Below are 19,529 nucleotides of genomic sequence, written 5' to 3' on the forward strand. Positions count from 1 at the left end.
AAGAAATCGATCGGCTCCTCCTCATCGGAGCAGTAGAAAGGGTACCCCGAGAGTTCCACGGGAGAGGGTTTTACTCGAGCTATTTCCTAACCGAAAAACGAACAGGGGGCTGGAGACCTATATTGGACCTCCGCAAACTGAACAAATTTCTCAAGAAACAACATTTCAAGATGGTCACACTCTCCACAATCATTCCTGCGCTAGATCAAGGGGACTGGTTTGCAGCCCTCGACCTCCAAGATGCCTATTTCCATATAACCATCCACCCCTCCCACAGACGTTACCTGCGCTTCATGTTGGGACCAGACCACTTCCAGTACAGGGTTCTCCCCTTCGGCCTCTCATCAGCCCCGAGAGTATTTTCGAAGGTACTGGCTGTCGCGACGGCATATCTCAGACGACAAAACGTCATCATATTTCCCTATCTAGACGACTGCCTCCTAAAGGGATCCTCGTACGCCGAAACAGCCTCTATGATACAGACGACCACGACCCTCCTTAGTCGTCTAGGCCTTCTAATCAACCAAGACAAGTCAACGCTGTATCCAGTTCAAGACATAGAGTTCATTGGTGCACGCCTGGACTCAGTGACAGCCCGGGCATACCTACCTCAACAACGTTTTGCAACTATGCAAGAAATTATAAATGGGATGCTTACAGTTCCTACCACCACAGTACTTACATGCCTCAGACTAATGGGCCACATGGCTTCCACCACCTATGTAGTCCACCATGCTCGCCTGCACTTTCGATGTCTTCAACTCTGGATGGCAACCGTTTATATCCCATCACGGCACCCTCGAAACAAAACGGTTACTATCCCACCAGACGTGCTGGGATCCTTACGATGGTGGACAGTGCCAAGCAATCTCTTGACAGGGGTTCCGTTCCAACAAACCGAACCCACTATCCAAATCACCACAGATGCTTCCCTGCTAGGCTGGGGGGCACATATGAACGGCCACGAAGTTCAAGGCAGATGGTCCCCAAACGAGAGACACTTACATATCAATCTCCTCGAGTTGAGGGCAGTAAGGAATGCCTGTGCACACTTTGCCTCCGCCATCGCCAATCACACAGTCCGCATCCTAACAGACAACATCTGCACAATGTTCTACATAAACAGGCAGGGTGGAGCCCGCTCCCGCTCTTTATGCGCGGAGGCTATTCGCCTGTGGAACTCGTGCATCCGCAACCAAGTCACCCTCATAGCGTCCTACTTGCCCGGGGTGAACAACATCAAAGCGGATTCACTCAGCCGAAACTTCGCTTTGAACCACGAATGGGAGTTACATACGGAGGTGGCGAACTCAATTTTCCACCAGTGGGGATGGCCATCGATAGACCTCTTTGCTTCTACCCAGAACACCAAATGTCCCCAATTCTGCTCACGTGCGGGACTTGGCAAACACTCTCTGGGAGACGCCTTCCTGATCAATTGGACAGCTTCCCTACACTACGCCTTTCCTCCCATACCGCTCATCCCCAGAGTCCTGCGCAAGATCCTGAGGGACAAAGCCCTAGTCATCCTGATTGCGCCATCATGGCCTCGACAAACCTGGTACCCATACCTTCACAGGCTAGCGGTCCAGCCCCCCTACCCGCTACCTTACCGGACAGACCTACTATCTCAGAACAACGGCAAGATACTGCACCCACAACTCAATACCCTGCATCTTCAGGCTTGGCTTCTCTCTGGTTCTCAGAGGTAGAAGATCGCTGCTCCCAGCGAGTAAAGGACATCCTCCTCCAGAGCAGGAGACAGTCTACTCGGAAAACTTACCAACAGAAATGGGCACGTTTCTGTCACTGGTGTCAGCGAGTCAAAATGGAGCCCCGTGCCTCACCATTAGATACCATTCTAGATTACGTTCTGGACCTTAAAGCATCAGAACTCTCTGTCTCTTCCCTAAGAGTACACCTCTCTGCAATAGCAGCATTTCATACACCAGTAGATGGATTCTCCGTTTTCAACCACCCTATTACAAAAAGATTCCTCAAGGGACTCCAGAATGTATACCCACCACATAGGACTCCACCCCCCTTGTGGGACCTAAATCTTGTTTTGAACTACCTCACCAGACCTCCCTTTGAGCCACTGGCAACAGTGCCACTTCCTTTCCTTTTTATGAAGGTCTGTTTCCTCCTAGCCATCACCTCAGTAAGGAGGGTGAGCGAACTTGGAGCGTTAATGTCAGAACCTCCTTACACAATTTTCACAAAGGATAGGGTCATACTTAGACCCCACCCCACGTTTTTGCCAAAGGTCGGTACAGAATTCCATATTAACGAACCGATCGTGTTACCTACCTTTTTCCCAAAACCGCACTCGTCGCAGACAGATGCCACTCTGCACACCCTGGACATCCGGAGGGCTCTGGCCTTCTTCCTAGAAAGAACAAAACCATTCCGTAAATCTGAAAGACTTTTTATCTCCATCGCTGAACGATCCAAAGGCACACCGATATCATCTCAACGAATCTCAAAATGGATATCTACATGCATAATTAAGTGCCACTCTCTGGGCAATAGACCGCTGATATGCCCACCAAGAGCACACTCTACTCGAGCCACGGCTGCCTCCACAGCCTTTCTGAGCAATGTCCCCCTAAGAGACATTTACCGGGCAGCGACATGGTCTTCAGATCATACCTTTGCTAAACATTACGCCATTCTTCCACAACTTAAGAGTGACTCAGCAGTTGCCATGGCAGTGCTCTCCACCACTGCCAAACACTGACTCCGGCTCCCTCCAACCATATACTGGATACTGCTTTGTAGTCACCTACAGTGGAGCACCCACGGGGACACTACTCGAAGAAGAAAAGGGAGTTACTCACCTTGTGCAGTAACGACTGTTCTTCGAGATGTGTGTCCCCGTGGGTGCTCCACGACCCTCCCTACCTCCCCTCTGCTCGGAGTCGAAATTACTCGGGCGGAGACGAGGAACTGAAAGGGAGGGGGGATGAGTCACGCTCCTCAGGAGGCGGCAAGGGCTCGAGACGCCTCCTGGGCATGCGTGACTCAACAGGGGAAACTGCTATAGAAAGCTCCGATCTGAGGCTCAGGGCGACCCTTCACCTACAGTGGAGCACCCACGGGGACACACATCTCGAAGAACAGTCGTTACTGCACAAGGTGAGTAACTCCCTTATCTGCCGTCCAGCCTCATTGTAAAATGGAAAAGGGGAAATTGCTTTGTGGAATGAATTTTTTTTAATTAGTATGGTGATGGTCCTCTTATGAGCTAAAGAATTTGCTTAAAAGATAAAGGAAACAAGAAATCTTTGTCATGAAGTGCACAGTGAATAGAAACTGTTGACAGACATCTCCTATAACTTCAGGTTTTTTTCTTTCCTTAGTATTAGACAACGACATCGTTTCTGCAAAAACTCTGTTTGAGAAAGCAAAAGCTGAGAATATTCGGACAGATGAGATATTCCTGAAACGATTGGCATTTCTGCTGAAGAGTGCAGGAGAGCCTGTCCCATTCACTGAACCCCCTGTGAGTGTTTTTTCGGATTTAAAAAGAAATAGCTTTGCATTCTTATGGGTTGCATACTTAAATGCATAGGGATTATATCTCCATGGAGAATCCTCAAAGGAGTCAATGTATGAAGTACTTGAGTTTTGTAGGTACTGTATTAATCTTGCATTGGGCTTGACTTATGGGAGAAGAGAATCTTCTGAAGCTTGTTGTATTTAAAGTGCAGGATCCTTATCAGTGCTTATCTGTAGGTGTGAGTTTATCTTTGGGGCATTTACCTCATTGTTTCAACTTAAATTAATTTTAGAATATGTATTGCAATAACAAAGGATTTTAGTGTCCAGAAATTGTTTGTTTTATTTTGAATGCAAGTTGTTTTGCATAACAACAATATGATGGGATTTTTAAAGCTGTAGAAATAATTCCCCATTTCAGTTTGACTGTTACTGACTTTCATAATAAAAATATGTAGCTTTATCCTTTTTACAAATGCCCCTTTCCTGAGGATAACAGATGCATGAAACTGTTGTGAGGAGAGTGAAAATACCTTTTCTCCATTGCATTCTTTCAGTGAATACTCTGGACATAGGAATTGAGATACTTTCCTTCCTTTGATCTGTGTATTAAAGTACATGGTTTTCATTACTTTCCAATTCCTGCCATTTTGAAGTTTTTATAATCAGTATTTTCCACCCTTTTTCTGAAACTGTTACGTATAATTTCTCTCTTTTTAACAGTATGTAACAATAAGTAACTGTTCTCTCTTTGCTTTTATCATTTGAATCCTCCTTTGGGGTTGTTTAGTTTAATTTTAACATATAGTATCAATACCATTTTTACTTCCTGAGTTCCTACTAGCAGTAAAGGTGACTTGTTTTTCTTAAACAGTGGAATTTCCTCTTACATCTTTTAATGTTCCTCCACACCATCTTTTTATTTCTTTTCTCATTTAGTATGAATAATGTTGCTGAGATTCTTTCTTTTTTTTAATTCATTTATTCTCAAACACACAATTTCAGGTTGGGAAATAGCATCTTGTAGTGAGAATATTTGATATTTCCTTAAGCATTTAAAGCAAAATTTTCCTTTTCTCTTTTATTTAATGTTAGTATTGTGTTAAATTATTTTATAAACCTTGATGTAGGATAACTAGTAAATGGCATAGAACAATAAATAGATTTAGCTTGTCTCAGAAAGTATGGTGCTTTATTTACAATTAGTAACTTTCAGTGAAATAATATTTTTTCTCCCTCTCCTCTTACAGGAGTCCTTCCATTTCTATGTGAATAAATTGAGGAAAGAAAGGCAAGAACTCTCATCACATGATGTATAAACCTTTTTATGCTTCAATTGTTTATAACTATGAAGAATGTTGAATGTATTTAATATTGTTAGAAAAAAATAAAACAATTGATTATGTACTTCAGTGTAAAATAATTTACTCAAACATGATGTGTTTTAAACCTGGTCTTCAGTGACTAAACTGTAACTGAGACATGCATTTGGTAGTAGAAATACAGTTTATTGCTGTAGAGCTGTTGACTCAACAATAGAATAGCCACTTACATAGCTCTCATTTTTTTTGTTTGACCTGGTGAAAGTTGATTACATTGTGGTCCCCAGTTCTGCTGGAATTTACTGTAAATACCCTATGTGCAGCTAGCTTTTCAGTATGGCTCTAATCCATAGCCCAGTGAAATCAATGAGTCTTTCTATTGACTTCAGTGAGCATTGGATCAGGCTTAAATCAGCAAATTCCATGGCTCTAAAAAACCACCAAAAAGAAACTGTAATTCTGATGTTCAATGCAGTGTGCATCTGTACACTGAAGTTCACAAATATATTCTTGTATAGTGAGTAAATATACACTTTGCACATTTGTGAAAAGGTAGAAGCTGCTTGGTGTAATACTTACCGTAACCTGCTCTGAACTATCTTTAACTTCCTTTGAAAGATCTCTAGACAATGTATTGTGATATTTTTTATTTTTGTTTTTTTAAGTCCACTTTCTTTTCAGTTAATTTGTACCTACTGTGTAGCTCAAATAAAACTGCACACATTTCAGTTTTGTTTCTCCTTTAGAATGTTCTACATGCTTTAATAGTCTTCTTCTTGTTAACCAGTTGGGGAGGTAGAGGTAAAAGTGGGGTCAGTATTTTCTACCTTTTACGGTAGTGAATTGAGCCATGTTGTCCTTCAAGCCATTTCATAACTATGTGTTGCCACTGTTACTAGTCCACTTAATACCATGCTATGTGAAAATCAAGGACAGGGATGTCTAATAAAGCAATGGAGGGGAGTGGCCATCACTTCCAGTAGCAAGGGCAGCATTGGTAACTTGCCAGAAGACTGAGATTCATGCTTTATTTGCATAACTATTTGTAGCAATTTGCATATCCAAATGTCATGATTAACAGTGCAAAGTCCCAAGATGTTGAAGATAACCATTGTGCTGTTAGCTACAAAGGGAAGATGCACACAGAATAAAACATACCTTTTACCATTGTGAATAAGCAAAGAAAAACCAAAAATCTCTGCCTGTGAGTATTCCTGACTGCACAAAGCATGCCTATACACAGAATGGAATATCCTTGCCTGGATGACTGGCATTTTCCAACTATCACTAGCAAATGTGCTTCAGACAGAAAACAATACTGGTGTAAAGTAAAATATATAATGGGAATATATGGCCTCAGAGTTAAAGTTTGGAACTGAGAAGTCTTGTCAGGGTACGTCTAGACTACATGCCTCTGTCGCCAGAGGCATGTAGATTAGGCTACCAGGCGTAGGAAAATGAAGCGGCGATTTAAATAATTGCCGCTTCATTTAAATTTACATGGCTGCCGCGCTGAGCCGACAAACAGCTAATCAGCTGTTTGTCGGCTCAGCGCTGTAGTCTGGACGCGCGGGTGTCGACATCAAAGGCATTTGTCGACCACCCAGGTATACCTCATCCCAGGAGGCATACCTGGGTGGACGACAAATGCCTTTGATGTCGACGACAAATGCCTTTGATGTCGACACCCGCGCGTCCAGACTACAGCGCTGAGCCGACAAACAGCTGATTAGCTGTTTGTCGGCTCAGCGCGGCAGCCATGTAAATTTAAATGAAGCGGCGATTATTTAAATCGCCGCTTCATTTTCCTACGCCTGGTAGCCTAATCTACATGCCTCTGGCGACAGAGGCATGTAGTCTAGACGTACCCTCACTGACTAACTGAGAAATCTTGGACAAGTCACTAAACCCCTAGTGCCTCAGTTCTCAATTTGGCATCATGAAGATTACACCTCTCTGAGGACAGATAGAATAACCTAAAGCTGAATTCATAGTTAAACTTTTTGATATCTTGAGCTATAAAGCATTATAGAAATGGAAAAAGACAATACAAAAATATGTAAATGATGGTCCTTGTTTCAAACAGTCTTTAAAAACATAGACGAATTATTCCACTTTTTAAAAAGTAACCATGTTGAGTTAAGAAAGCACATTTGGTAACAAGTAGAAATTAAGCTTCAATCGAAGAGAAAGTAAATAAAAAACAAATGGCGTGCGATCTATTTTACCTTTGTCCATAAATATTGTAAAATGCAGATTCCCAGTGCAAGGTTTATTCTTACTATTATAAAAATAAAGTAATAAATGAATAATCTTTCTCTGTAACTATTAGAGATTAGCAGTATGATAATATCTTGAACCAAGGTTGTCCATAACAGCCGAGGGGTGAGGTTAATAGCATGTGACTGTGCCAGTTAAAATACAGACACCATTGTGCCAATGTATGAAACTGAATGTTAGATGTATTAGATTCTGCCCATAGTGTTTCTACATGGCACATGATGATTCTAATTACATGAAGTATGAGCCTTAAATTACTACTTGTTTTTAATTGTCTCTGTTCCCCAGTATGCTCTGGAGCAGTACAAAGCAGTCAGTTTACAGCTGCTTTGCATTGTCAGAGCACTATAAAACCATAGAGCATATACCCCACTTCACTTCGACATCCTGTCCTCCGAAATCCCCTATATGTGCACACACCAACTCGCCTCTCCCTTGCTACACACATAAGCTCCTTCTTCAGTAGATCTGGCACAACAGGTCCACTTTGTGAAGCAATAAACATTCGGCATTAAAGGTTTAGTTTACGGCAGAGGATGATGCAATTCAAAATGGCTGCCACCTCTCAATGGGAGGAAGACTAAAACGAACTACATTTTGAAGTGCCCTTTTTTTTTTTTTTTTTTAATTTATATAATGGCCACTGCCTGCCATTATTTCCAGTAAAAATGAGACCAGCATCCATCTTGGGTAAAGAACAGCCTGCAACTTCAGCTCTACTGAGATTAAATAAGAGATGCTCATCTCCAATTGGCTACCTAACTGTGGACAAAATATGACCTCAGTCTTACTGATGAGAAAGGAAGATGGCAGTCCTTTTGAAATAAGGTAGTTCTTTGTGGAATTTCCTGAAGTACATTATTGATCAGTCTCACTAAAGAAAATTACCCAAATGAAGAAAAATGACGAAATGAACATTAATAAATAAAATAATTGCTTAAATGTAGCTCATAGACAAGATTTTGGTGAGCTTTAACTATAAGAGAACATGAAAGCATCTGCATTATTATTTAGATTATTCACAACAAATAATTGATTTTTTTAAAGGATAAATTAATTTTAAATCAAACTAATCAATTTAATTGTAAACTCCCAGAAAAATTGGCATAAATTTGGAGAAGGGTAAGCTGTAATGCATTATATAATTTTGGGGGACTACAACCTGTATTCAAAGAAAAAAAGGAGTGAATACTAGGGATGTTAGATATCAGTTAATTGAATAATTGTGTAACTACATCAAAACTTAGCTGTTACACGATTATTCAATAGTCCCCAGGGGCGGGGCCAGCTGCCAGTGCGCTCCTGGGCCCACTCCCGGGGACTCCCTGCCACTCCGCGCTGTTGCCTCTGATACAGAGGCAGCAACGCAGGGTGGTGGGAGGGAGCCAGTCTGGTTGGGGGTGGGAAGGGCGGTTTCCTCTGGCATTCCATGGAGCAGCCACTATCCATGGCGAGCCTGAGTCCACCATGGACAGAGGCTGCTCTGTGGCACCCTCTCCTGCCCTCCCACTCCATCCCCGGTGCTTCTGGGAGGCAGCAAAGGGGTGGGGCAGGCGGCTTTATGGGAGCTGATACATGTGGGGAGCTGGCTTGAAAGTGTGTACCAAATCCCACCTGCCCCCTCACCCTTTGCTCTGCTGCCTCTCTTATCAGAGAGGGGGGCAGGATGCTCCACGGGATCAGGTGAAAGGGGGAGGAGTGCATGTAGTTGATAAGATCAACCAGTTAGTTAATCATGTGGTCAACTACAGGTTGACATCCCTAGTGAATAGATGCTTCAAGTGCAAAACTGAACTTGGTTTCATTATGGGAATGGTACTGCCAGAGTTATTTTTTCTTGTTTATATTTTGAATTTATTGATGAAAGAATACTGTTTTAGGAAAGCTAAGGTGAAGAATGTGATTAAAATAAGCACTTTGTTAAACATGGTAAGATTATTAAGTTTATTGCACTGACACGGAAGATTTATTATGTCCTCAAAGTAAAATATTTTTGGCTGAATTAGCTGATTTTGTTTTTAGACAAAGATGTTTTTATTTAGGGATTCTGCAAGTAATTGTATAGTCATCTAATGACATTTGTATTATTTAGATAGAGGGGAGGATGGATGTGAAGGACCTCATGCTGGAAACAGACAGAATATACAGTTCAATATATCATGCCCAGTTAGTTTGAAGTATCTGGCAGCTAGTGTTTGTGTATCATAAAGATAACCACATTAATGGCTGAAATTTCAATCATAGCTCAATGGTTGAGTGCCAGTCTCATTTTAAAATAGAGACATTTCTCATTTCTAAAGCTACAGCTGTAGTAAATGTATGTCAGTATAATATCAACATAATTGAAGACTCTGTCTGCTAGTTTGCAACCCTTTCTGTAATGCCACAGCTCTTATTTTAGAGGTCATCTTACAAATCTCTCTCAATTTCATAGTCTTCTGTTCCAGCCAGTGAAGTCAAAACCACATAAGTGAGGGTTAGGCCTGTATGTTTTGTAGTCTGGGCCATCACTTGAAGCAACTAAACACACCCACAGAGCAAACTGCTACACATCAAACTGCCTGAGCTGATGAGGAAAGTGGCAGTGTTGTTCATCTGCACACAGGAATGGTGGAACTGGGTGTTGGGGGACGGTGAATTGAGCTTGTAGCTTAAGTCTCATGGCACAGGTAAAAGTCCTCTTAATTCTCTGTTGCACTGGAATCTATTCCCTTTCAGCAGGAGCTGACACTTGGACAGAGAAAAGGCAGGATTTAGATGTAACTGGTACTAATTCTGTGTTTGTAGATACCAGTCAAACTATTGATGATATTCCTGTGATTTGATAGTGTATAGCGTACAACTGTAATATGTTTGCCAGTCATCTCTAGTTGTGATTGTAAATGTTTCCTTTTTTTTTTCCCATCCATATGTGGGATAAATTTTATGTGCACCAAGGCATGGGTGGATGTCCACCATCAGTAAAAACATATGCTGCCAGCTGTGGACACTCTGCTAATCATTTGGGTGGCACCTGAAACTCTCTTGGTGGCCATTCAGTGCACATCTTACAGGCAACAGTGATGGCAGAACTATGGGTACTCTATTACCAAAGCATATAAATTAATGTACTCAAAGTCTCAAACTGTGTCTGCATTTGGAATGGCTGCAGATTGGGCATTAACAGTTAGCCCATTCCTGGTAGCTACATTTGTTGGTGAGTCAATTCAGTGCTTGAGAGAGCCATCACTTGAGCATGAGGAGGGAACAGTACTAGAATTTTTGTGGCATCAATACCGGGTACGTAGGCCAAGTTAGGGTAAGGTAGCAGGGGGCTCACAATTCTCTTGAGCCAAAGTTCCCATTGCAGAATCTGGAGGCCTGAAGAGAGAGATAATTAAGAACAGACAGGCTCAGACCCACTGCCTCTAATGACTGTTACGACATTTCATTTTCCTTCCAAGTAACCACAGTGGGTGCAATTAAGGAATTAATACTCATTATTTTTTATTATGGCATTTTTCTGTGTGGTGTGTTCTAGTGTTTGTATCATTGTGATCTTCTCAGTCTCAATCAGTGTTGTGCTCCAAAGGTACAGTTTTCCTAAAGTATGCTTGGATTATAAAGCATTTCATCTTTGTGTTTGCATTTATGTATACGTGCATATGAAAAAGCCATTTGCGGCACAAAGAAATACATTTTAGAAAGTTAACATTTCTTTGCTAAATTTGTGGGCAGTTTCATTAGTTCTGTATATTCAAAATGAAATACCTACAAGATGATGAAATATACAATGGCAGGCTTGCAAACTTGTCAGGTTAATTTACCAGTCTAAACACACAACTTACTCTGTCACACTGACCATAACATTTTACTTATCCATTCAAAATAGAAATGAACTTTACTTGCTTGAGGCAACTGGTTCACTAGATTTCTGCAAGATTTTAGTGTAAGTAGATTGTAGGTATCCATAGATCTCTTCTGCAGGGGCTCCATGGGAGATTGATAAAAGACTGATATGAAAAGATCTGGCATTGTTACTATACAAAGCAAAGTGTAAATACATGTATCAATATGCATAATATTATACCTTGCCTGGAGTTGAAATGTCTGGTAGAAAAATTGTTGTCTGAGTAGAGGAGATGACTGACAGTGACCTTACATGCTTTAAACCATATTACAGGCAGGGTGGTTAGTTTTTAAGCCTGCAAATGTCTAGTCTGTAGGCATGCTGACCAAAGTGTGCTGTAGCTTCAGTCACCCTTGGCTGAGACATATTTCTAGCTCATTGTATCTTGAGATGCTCTCCAAAAGGAATGCAGCCATATTGAATTTATGTAAATGAACCATCTTAAGTTTTTGTGTTTAACCTTTAAAATGTAATTTGGATGAAATAACCCGCTGCACTCATTGAACTACTTGGTGGATTATTAATTTATTTTTGAGTTATTTGTATGTGTATTTTTCTTCCTCATTCATCCTAAGCCCATCTCACTTCCTTTCCAATCACATGCGCAGTATTTGCACCCTAGTGCTGCCAACAACCTTAAAAAGCATCAATAAAATATGACCCAAAAGTGTTACTAAAAAGGAAATCTTGCCTAAGTTTCTACAGCTTGTGACTGTCCTCCTCCTTGTTCAGCTAAACAGCACAAGTTTTGATTTTGGTGGAACAGAAGATATTCAGGAGATAAATAACCCATGAACTCCAGGTAACTCTACTCTGTGACTGTTTCATGGGGATAGGTAGGTGAGGATGGGATGTGAGGTGACTGCACCTTCTAATAAGGAGGGAGCATTAAGGTTGCAGTGGTCGCCAAGAGCAGCTCTGTAGCTTGGGAAGGGAAAACCAGCCCAGAGATATACACAAGCAATGGTTTTGCTCTAGTTGTGTTGCTCGTGCTGAAGATTTTCTTAAAACTGTCCTGACCAATGGTGAGCCTGTGTATACAAGAACGGGCAGAAAGGTGGGGAGTAGGGAAGGAGTTCTCAGATGACTGGCCTTGTGAGAGAAAAGAAGAGAAGGGTTTCTCAGAACTCAACTTCCATGCAGGGTCTTCTATTCCGATACCCTGGAAACCAACCACAAGGAATCTGTGCAAAGTCCATTACAAAATGAGTCCTTCAGTATGACTTCAGCTTCGGCTTAGCCTGTCAGTAGTTTTTGTTGTGAGAAACCTCTTGTAATAGGTTGGTGTTTGACTATAAGAAATTCACACTTTGATCTCATATACAGTAAGAGAAGGTGATGGGATTTCTCCAGTAACTATGGAAGCAATATAATAAACAATTGAATCTTGGTTTCCTCCACTGTTTTCTCTAAGTTTTTCAGAAGCAGTTAAGAGTTAATTTGTTTCTACAGCATCTAGTACAACAGGACTCCACCTTGGCTAGTACTTCTAGGTATATGTGTTAATTCAATGTATCTATCTGGGCAACTTATGTAGCCCTTAGTACTGTAGTATGCAAACAACTTTCAATCTTTAATGTATTCATCCTCAGAACAGCCTTGTTGAACTAAGACTTATTATTTATAGCATTACACTGTTTTTCAGATGAGTAACTGCAGGACAGAGATTAAGTGACTTGTCTAAGGTCACATAGGAAGTCTTTTCCAGGTGCTCTCAGATCTGAGAACAGCGCTAATAAAATGCCTTATTATAGCTGCTTATCATGCTTCTGGCACTGCACATATTACAAAGCACCTATAATGTTAAGATACAGGAAAAGTAACTAATAATAGTTTTAAGGTCAGAAGCTAAGCTTGGAAATACCTTTAGCTTTGCTGTTTCATGACTTATGCAGGGAATTGCTGACATTTAACTTTCTTTTTCAAACTGTAGGGATAACAAAAACAATTTGTTTCCAAATATATTACTGAGAATGCATATATTCTGAAAGGGTATGTCTACACTGCATTCCTCTTTTGAGAGAGGAATGCAAATGCAGTCGAGCGAAATTGCAAATGAAGCGCGGATTTGAATTTCCCACACTTCATTTGCATAATGGCATCCAGGCGCTTTTGCGAAATATCCTATTTCAAAAGAGAAGCAGTTTAGATGGGGTCATTTTAAAAAAAACCCTTCTATTGAAATAACCCTTACGTTTCGCAAAAGCGGAAATTCAAATCTGTGCTTCATGTGCAATTTCAGACGGCTGCATTTACATTCCTCTCTCAAAAGAGGAATGCAGTGTAGACATATCCCAAAGTAGCCAAGTTAGCCTAAAATAAATAGGGTTGCCCTTAGTATCTGTAGTATTAACTTGTATTTTCCAAAGTGTATTATGGAATTCCTCAAATACTAAGGTTAGCTTAACTTAATTACTTTACACAGCTAGTTTTAATCACTTTTTAAATAATAGTAAAATTAGCACAATGGATACAGTAAAAACTTAACAATATGATTAGAAATGTCTGCTCACTTACCACTTCTTTATGAGCGATACATCTGCAAGCATTACTTATCTAAAGATTTTTCTTTCTTTTGTGATTTTATTAACCTAGCAGGCAATACTGCAAATATTAAAATGTTCAGAGCAAGATCACTAGTAATATTTCTTGTTATATTTGATTGTTACATCTTATTGTCCAAAATTAACCGCTTGAGTTTTAATAATCAAATATATATGAAGACATTAGAGACAGAAAAATTCACTCTAGTTGTTCATTGCCCTATATTTTTAATGACAAACATAGTCTTTGTGTCTATAGTATAAATACTTCAGGGAGCATATATCTCATGCCTACAAATACAATATCTGCATTTGTATGTCTTTATAGCAGACACCAATAGCAGAATAAATTTGTCTACATTTAGCAAATGAAAACAAGGTTGAAAAACTGTGTTGTACTACTAGCTGCAGGGGGGCATAAAAATTATGGTAATTTATAGCTTTACTATTGTTAGTCATGCACATTAATGTTTTCAGTGGTAATTTATCATGCTTCTGGCACTGAACATATTACAAAGCAGCAATAATGTACTCTTATAATATGGAAGCATTGATGAATTCCCAATGAAATGCACAAAGCTAAATATTCATATCCTTTTCTTTTATTCTGTTCTTTAAAGGGACAAGTCTGAGCCATGGACATCCAAACATTTGACAGAACAGAGACGACCTGTGCTTTTCTCAACAAAGATAATACTTAGTCAAACTATCACGGCAAATGATTACAAAAGGGGACACTTACTGTATTCTGAAGACAGGGGAACTGTTATAGTCTGTGATTCTAAAGGCCACTGGCATTTTGCTCAGAATAAAACAAATGGTGTGAAATGTTGGCTTCCTTAATCATTCCCAGTGGCCTTAAATGCCAGGGCACAGCTCAACAGGAAGCCTAGATTTGGGCTAGTATTATTAGGAATTTAAAAGTGTATTAATTTTTGTGTTGTTTATATTTATGTATTGTATAAAACATGCATTATAAGGGAAATAATATAATTAGCGCTTTCCTTTTCTCAGCAATGATCTGATTCCCTTGTGGTGATAACTACCTGACTTTTGACCTCATGAATTATCCTCTCCTGAATCTGATTGTCTTGTATCACAGACAAGCAATCATATTGCTCTTAATTAGACCAGCAAATGCTCTGTGTTTCAAAGCTTGTTGTCTCAGTCTCTGGACTGGTTGTCATACTAATGGGCCTTAGAAAATATTCTAAGTAGCTCCTTGAACTTAACATACATAGAATCATAGAATCATAGAATAATAGGACTGGAAGGGACCTCGAGAGGTCATCGAGTCCAGCCCCCCGCCCTCAAGGCAGGATCAAGCTCCGTCTACACCATCCCTGACAGATGTCTATCTAACCTGTTCTTAAATATCTCCAGAGAGGGAGATTCCACCACCTCCCTTGGCAATTTATTCCAATATTTGACCACCCTGACAGTTAGGAATTTTTTCCTAATGTCCAATCTAAACCTCCCCTGCTGCACTTTAAGCCCATTACTCCTTGTCCTGTCCTCAGAAACCAAGAGGAACAAATTTTCGCCTTCCTCCTTGTGACACCCTTTTAGATATTTGAAAACCGCTATCATGTCCCCCCTTAATCTTCTTTTTTCCAAACTAAACAAGCCCAGTTCATGAAGCCTGGCTTCATAGGTCATGTTCTCTAGACCTTTAATCATTCTTGTCGCTCTTCTCTGTACCCTTTCCAATTTCTCCACATCTTTCTTGAAATGTGGCGCCCAGAACTGGACACAGTACTCCAGCTGAGGCCTAACTAGTGCAGAGTAGAGCGGCAGAATGACTTCACGAGTTTTGCTTACAACATACATCTGTGGGGAGTAGTTGCTAAGAGTTAATGAAATGACTGGCTGCTTTTTAAGAAGAAAGGAAACCTTAAGCAATTATAGTTTTAAGGGCTCTCACTTTTTCTGCATCATGGGTTTTGGCACCATGGCTTGTATTGCTAGCTGGAAGACCCAAATTTAGAGTAAAACATGCTAACTCGGCTACTCCCTGAAGCTTTTGAAAACACTACATCAGTTAGTCTCACTTTCAGTATATCACTTGTGGAGACCTGAACAGGATGCAGCATTCCAGTATCAGTCTTAGTAGTGCATCATATAGATCAATAGAGTACATATAAATCAATCCCCGCACCTACTCACTGCTCTTTCGTTTATAGAATTCATGATGAGGCTGAACTGGTCACACAAAGGTGATGTGTTTTTGCTTCAGCACTCTCTCCCGGATGAACCCTGGAATACTGCTGATTATAGCTCAAGCTATAGATTATTCAGAAAACACTTTCAACCCCAAGCACTTTATAGTGGAGATAAAGTTGTCGAGAGCAAAAGTAGTGACTTGATGAATTTTGTAAATCAGGCCCCAAAATGTCTGGCATGTAATGAGCATTCTGGATATTGCTGTCAGGCATTGGGCCAGATGGGGCAAAAACTACCTGCTGGACATTGCTAACACAGATATCACAAAAGAATGAATAAATAATTCATAACTGATAATTTGTTCAGTTAATTTAACCTTTATCTATTTGTCAATTGCCACGGTTTTTACAATTTTGTGCATTTATTTTCACCTAATAATTGCAGTGTTTCTTCATCTGTGATTGTTCATAACCAAATCATTGAAAGTCTTCTCTGCATAAAATGTGAGCTCTTTTGATTGGACACATCAGTCAAATGGCATTGTTTCCATTTCCTCATTAGGTGAGTATAATCCTTATGGGCAAGTCTACACAGCAGGGCTAAAGCTGGAATAAGCTACACAACTTCAGCTACATCAATTGCATAGCATAAGTTGAAATAGTTTATTTTGGCTTTTGGCGCTATCTACACAACAGGAAATCTGAGGAAGAGTGCTCTTCCTCCAACTTGCCTTACTCCTTGTAAAATGAGGGTTACAGGAGTTAGTGTAAGAAGTTCTCCAGCTCAACGTTGTCAAAATAACTGCTTGTAATGTAGACACGTACTATATTATTTAGGAAAAACGCCAGTTATTCCAAAATAATGCTGCTGTGGAGACATACCCTTTGGCTACGTCTCGACTACATCCCTTTTTCGTAAAAGGGATGTAAATTAGACGTATTGCAATTGCTCATGAAGCGGGGATTTAAATCTCCGCCGCTTCATTGGCATAAAAATAGCTGCCACTTTTTTTCGGCACGGAGCTCTATGAAATAAGGGATCTTTCGGAAAAGGCTTTACTTTCCGCAAGATCAACGTCTAGACTGGCGCTTTTCTCCGGCAAAGCTCCGTGCCGAAAAAAAGCGGCTCCCATTTTTATGCTAATGAAGCGGGGAAGATTTAAATCCCCGCTTCATTAGCAATTGCGATACGTCTAATTTACATCCCTTTTACGAAAAAGGGATGTAGTCTAGATGTAGCCTTTGAGCCAGATTTCTGGATTTCAGATTTCTGGTCTTATTTTGATTCCCTGAACATTCCTCCCAGTAAAACTCATTCACAAGAAAATCTGTGGAAAGTGAACACACAAATGAGGCACAGAGGATGCTGAAGTGAATTCAACTCTTATTCAAGCAAATATTCATGGGAAAATATTTACAGTGCAAATCATAATAAGAATGGCTTTGGTGAGATGAGATAAAAGCAGCAAAAGATACACAAGAGTGTGTTTGTGTGTGCTAGGAAAATTATATACCTAAATACTTTCTTGTAAGGTCTATTAAAGTTCAATTTCTTGTCAGAAGGAGGCTCAGGAACCTGAAATGTGCTATGAGCATACAAGTCAAATAACTTCAAGCTGAGCTGCTGCTCAAAGTAAATATGAATTGCATTTATTGGTGCAATCCACAACAATAAATAGCTTTGCTTTGTCAGCAACTCCATTTAAGGCTATATTATGAAATATGGAGCCAAACTGCTATTTGGAATAATCACTCTCAAACTTTTGACCTCCTGAATTATCCTCTCCTGAATCTGATTGTCTTGTATCACAAACAAGCAATCCTATTGCTCTTAATTAGACCAGCAAATGCCCTGTGTTTCAATGGTTAGGCCTTCAAAGTGTGAAGGGATTTTTTAAAAAACTCAACCCACTGCTTAAATGTGATTGCCTTAATTAATAGCTACTGATGCTGTATGAACTGTTTATCTTTAGATCTCAGGTTTAAAAAAGAAGCAAAAATGCTGCATGTCTCAGCTGCATGAGTAGAGTTGTTTCTTGTCTAATGCACTTTAAATGAACTACTAGGGCTGAAGCCTGAAAGATTTGTCATCTCCAGCACAAGCAGCCTGATGAGCTCCTTTACATTTCTTTCTATAGTGCACTGCATACAGGATGCAGTCTAAAAGAAACTATTCAAGCTTCTTAATAAACTGAGAAATTGATGGCTTTTTAAAAAAATATACTGAGGTAGCACCATTAATACTTAAGCAATTTTCACAATGCATAAATATGGCACAACATTTTTTACAGACATTTATTCAAGTGACTGTCAACTTGAAATCTAGTCATTTTCAAATGAGTTAAAAGTAGTTTGAAGGATTGTCACTGCCCAGAGTCTGAAAACTGATGAAAATCACTCTCCTATTTAAAAAAAAAAAAAATAGTCATTCGTGTTTGCTATGAGAGCCACAAAAACTGATTATGCACAAAATGCTCTCAAATACACAAAGTAAATAACAAAAATTATTTCTTTTGGTGATAATAATAGTAAATGGTACTTGTAACAACATAGGAACATTTCATGCAAGATGTGTCCCTTTAAGTAAGAGCTTTTTTTGCTTCTAGGCTTTGAAATCTATTTTGTTTATAGTCAGTTATTGGCACTCTATGTATCTTCTGCCATGCACTTTGAAACTCTCACACCTTCAGTGGTTGTTGTGCCCAAAATAAATACAGTCTAAACTGAAATGTGAAAGCAGTTTGCAAGTGTCTGCAAAATGCCTCAATGGGAGCCCAGCAGCCACTCAAATGTTATGTCATTTCAAACACGGTCGGTGACTTGGAGCTATTAAAAGCCTACATTTAACAAGTGGGTGCTTTAATCAGGCTCTATCAGTGCTTTAACCTGTACCACAGTTATGAGTTTTATGAAAGAACCAGAATGTGTTGGGGAGACATGGGCAAGATGATCAGGAAAATCCCGGAGGGAGCTTTGGAATAATGGCAATGTCTAATTAGTAGGCACTGATCATCATCATCATAACATAAGAACGGCCGTACTGGGTCAGACCAAAGGTCCATCTAGCCCAGTAACCTGTCTGCTGACAGTGGCCAGCACCAGGTGCCCCAGAGAGGGTGGACCGAAGACAATGATCAAGCGATTTGTCTCCTGCCATCCCTCTCCAGCCTCTGACAAACAGAGGCCAGGGACACCACTTCTATCCCCTGGCTAATAGCCTTTTATGGATCTACCCTCTATGAAATTATCTAGCTTCTCTTTAAACTCGGTTATAGTTCTAGCCTTCACAGCCTCCTCTGGCAAGGAGTTCCACAGGTTGACTACACGCTGTGTGAAGAAGAACTTTCTTTTATTAGTTTTAAACCTGCTTCCCATTAATTTCATTTGGTGTCCTCTAGATCTTCTATTATGAGAACTAATAAATAACTTTTCTTTATCTGCCCTGTCCACACCACTCATGATTTTATATACCTCTATCATATCCCCCTCGGTCTCCTCTTTTCTAAACTGAAAAGTCCCAGTCGCTTTAACCTCTCTTCATATGGGACCCGTTCCAAACCCCCTAATCATTTTAGTTGCCCTTTTCTGAACCCTTTCCAAGACCAAAATATCTTTTTTGAGGTGAGGAGACCACATCTGTACACAGTATTCAAGATGTGGGCGTACCATAGTTTTATACAGGGGCAGTAAGATATTCTGTCTTATTTTCTATCCCTTTCTTAATGATTCTTAGCATCTTATTTGCCTTTTTGACTGCCGCTGCACGCCGTGTGGAAGTTTTCAAAGAACTATCCACGATAATTCCAAGATATCTTCCCTGATTTGTCATAGC

At 40.1% G+C, this 19,529-nt stretch overlaps 1 protein-coding gene across 2 annotated transcripts in view; it reads left to right on the top strand.

Moving 5' to 3' along the window:
- The window catches only part of LRPPRC (leucine rich pentatricopeptide repeat containing), a 163,366-nt gene extending 148,631 nt beyond the window's left edge, over window positions 1-14,735 (top strand). Inside the window, exons 37-39 of one of the 2 annotated variants that reach the window (XM_075925421.1) lie at window positions 3,363-3,505; window positions 4,752-4,814; window positions 14,156-14,735. In XM_075925421.1, coding sequence (XP_075781536.1) covers window positions 3,363-3,505; window positions 4,752-4,814; window positions 14,156-14,167 — 218 coding nt within the window. In that variant the 3' untranslated portion in view covers window positions 14,168-14,735. Of the gene's footprint in view, window positions 1-3,362; window positions 3,506-4,751; window positions 5,552-14,155 lie in introns of those variants that run through there. The other variant, XM_075925422.1, reaches the window with a different exon arrangement.
- Window positions 14,736-19,529: the final 4,794 nt, after the last annotated feature.

Source organism: Pelodiscus sinensis, chromosome 3 (assembly GCF_049634645.1).
Source record: "Pelodiscus sinensis isolate JC-2024 chromosome 3, ASM4963464v1, whole genome shotgun sequence".
In the NCBI taxonomy this organism is placed as follows: Eukaryota; Metazoa; Chordata; order Testudines; family Trionychidae; genus Pelodiscus; species Pelodiscus sinensis.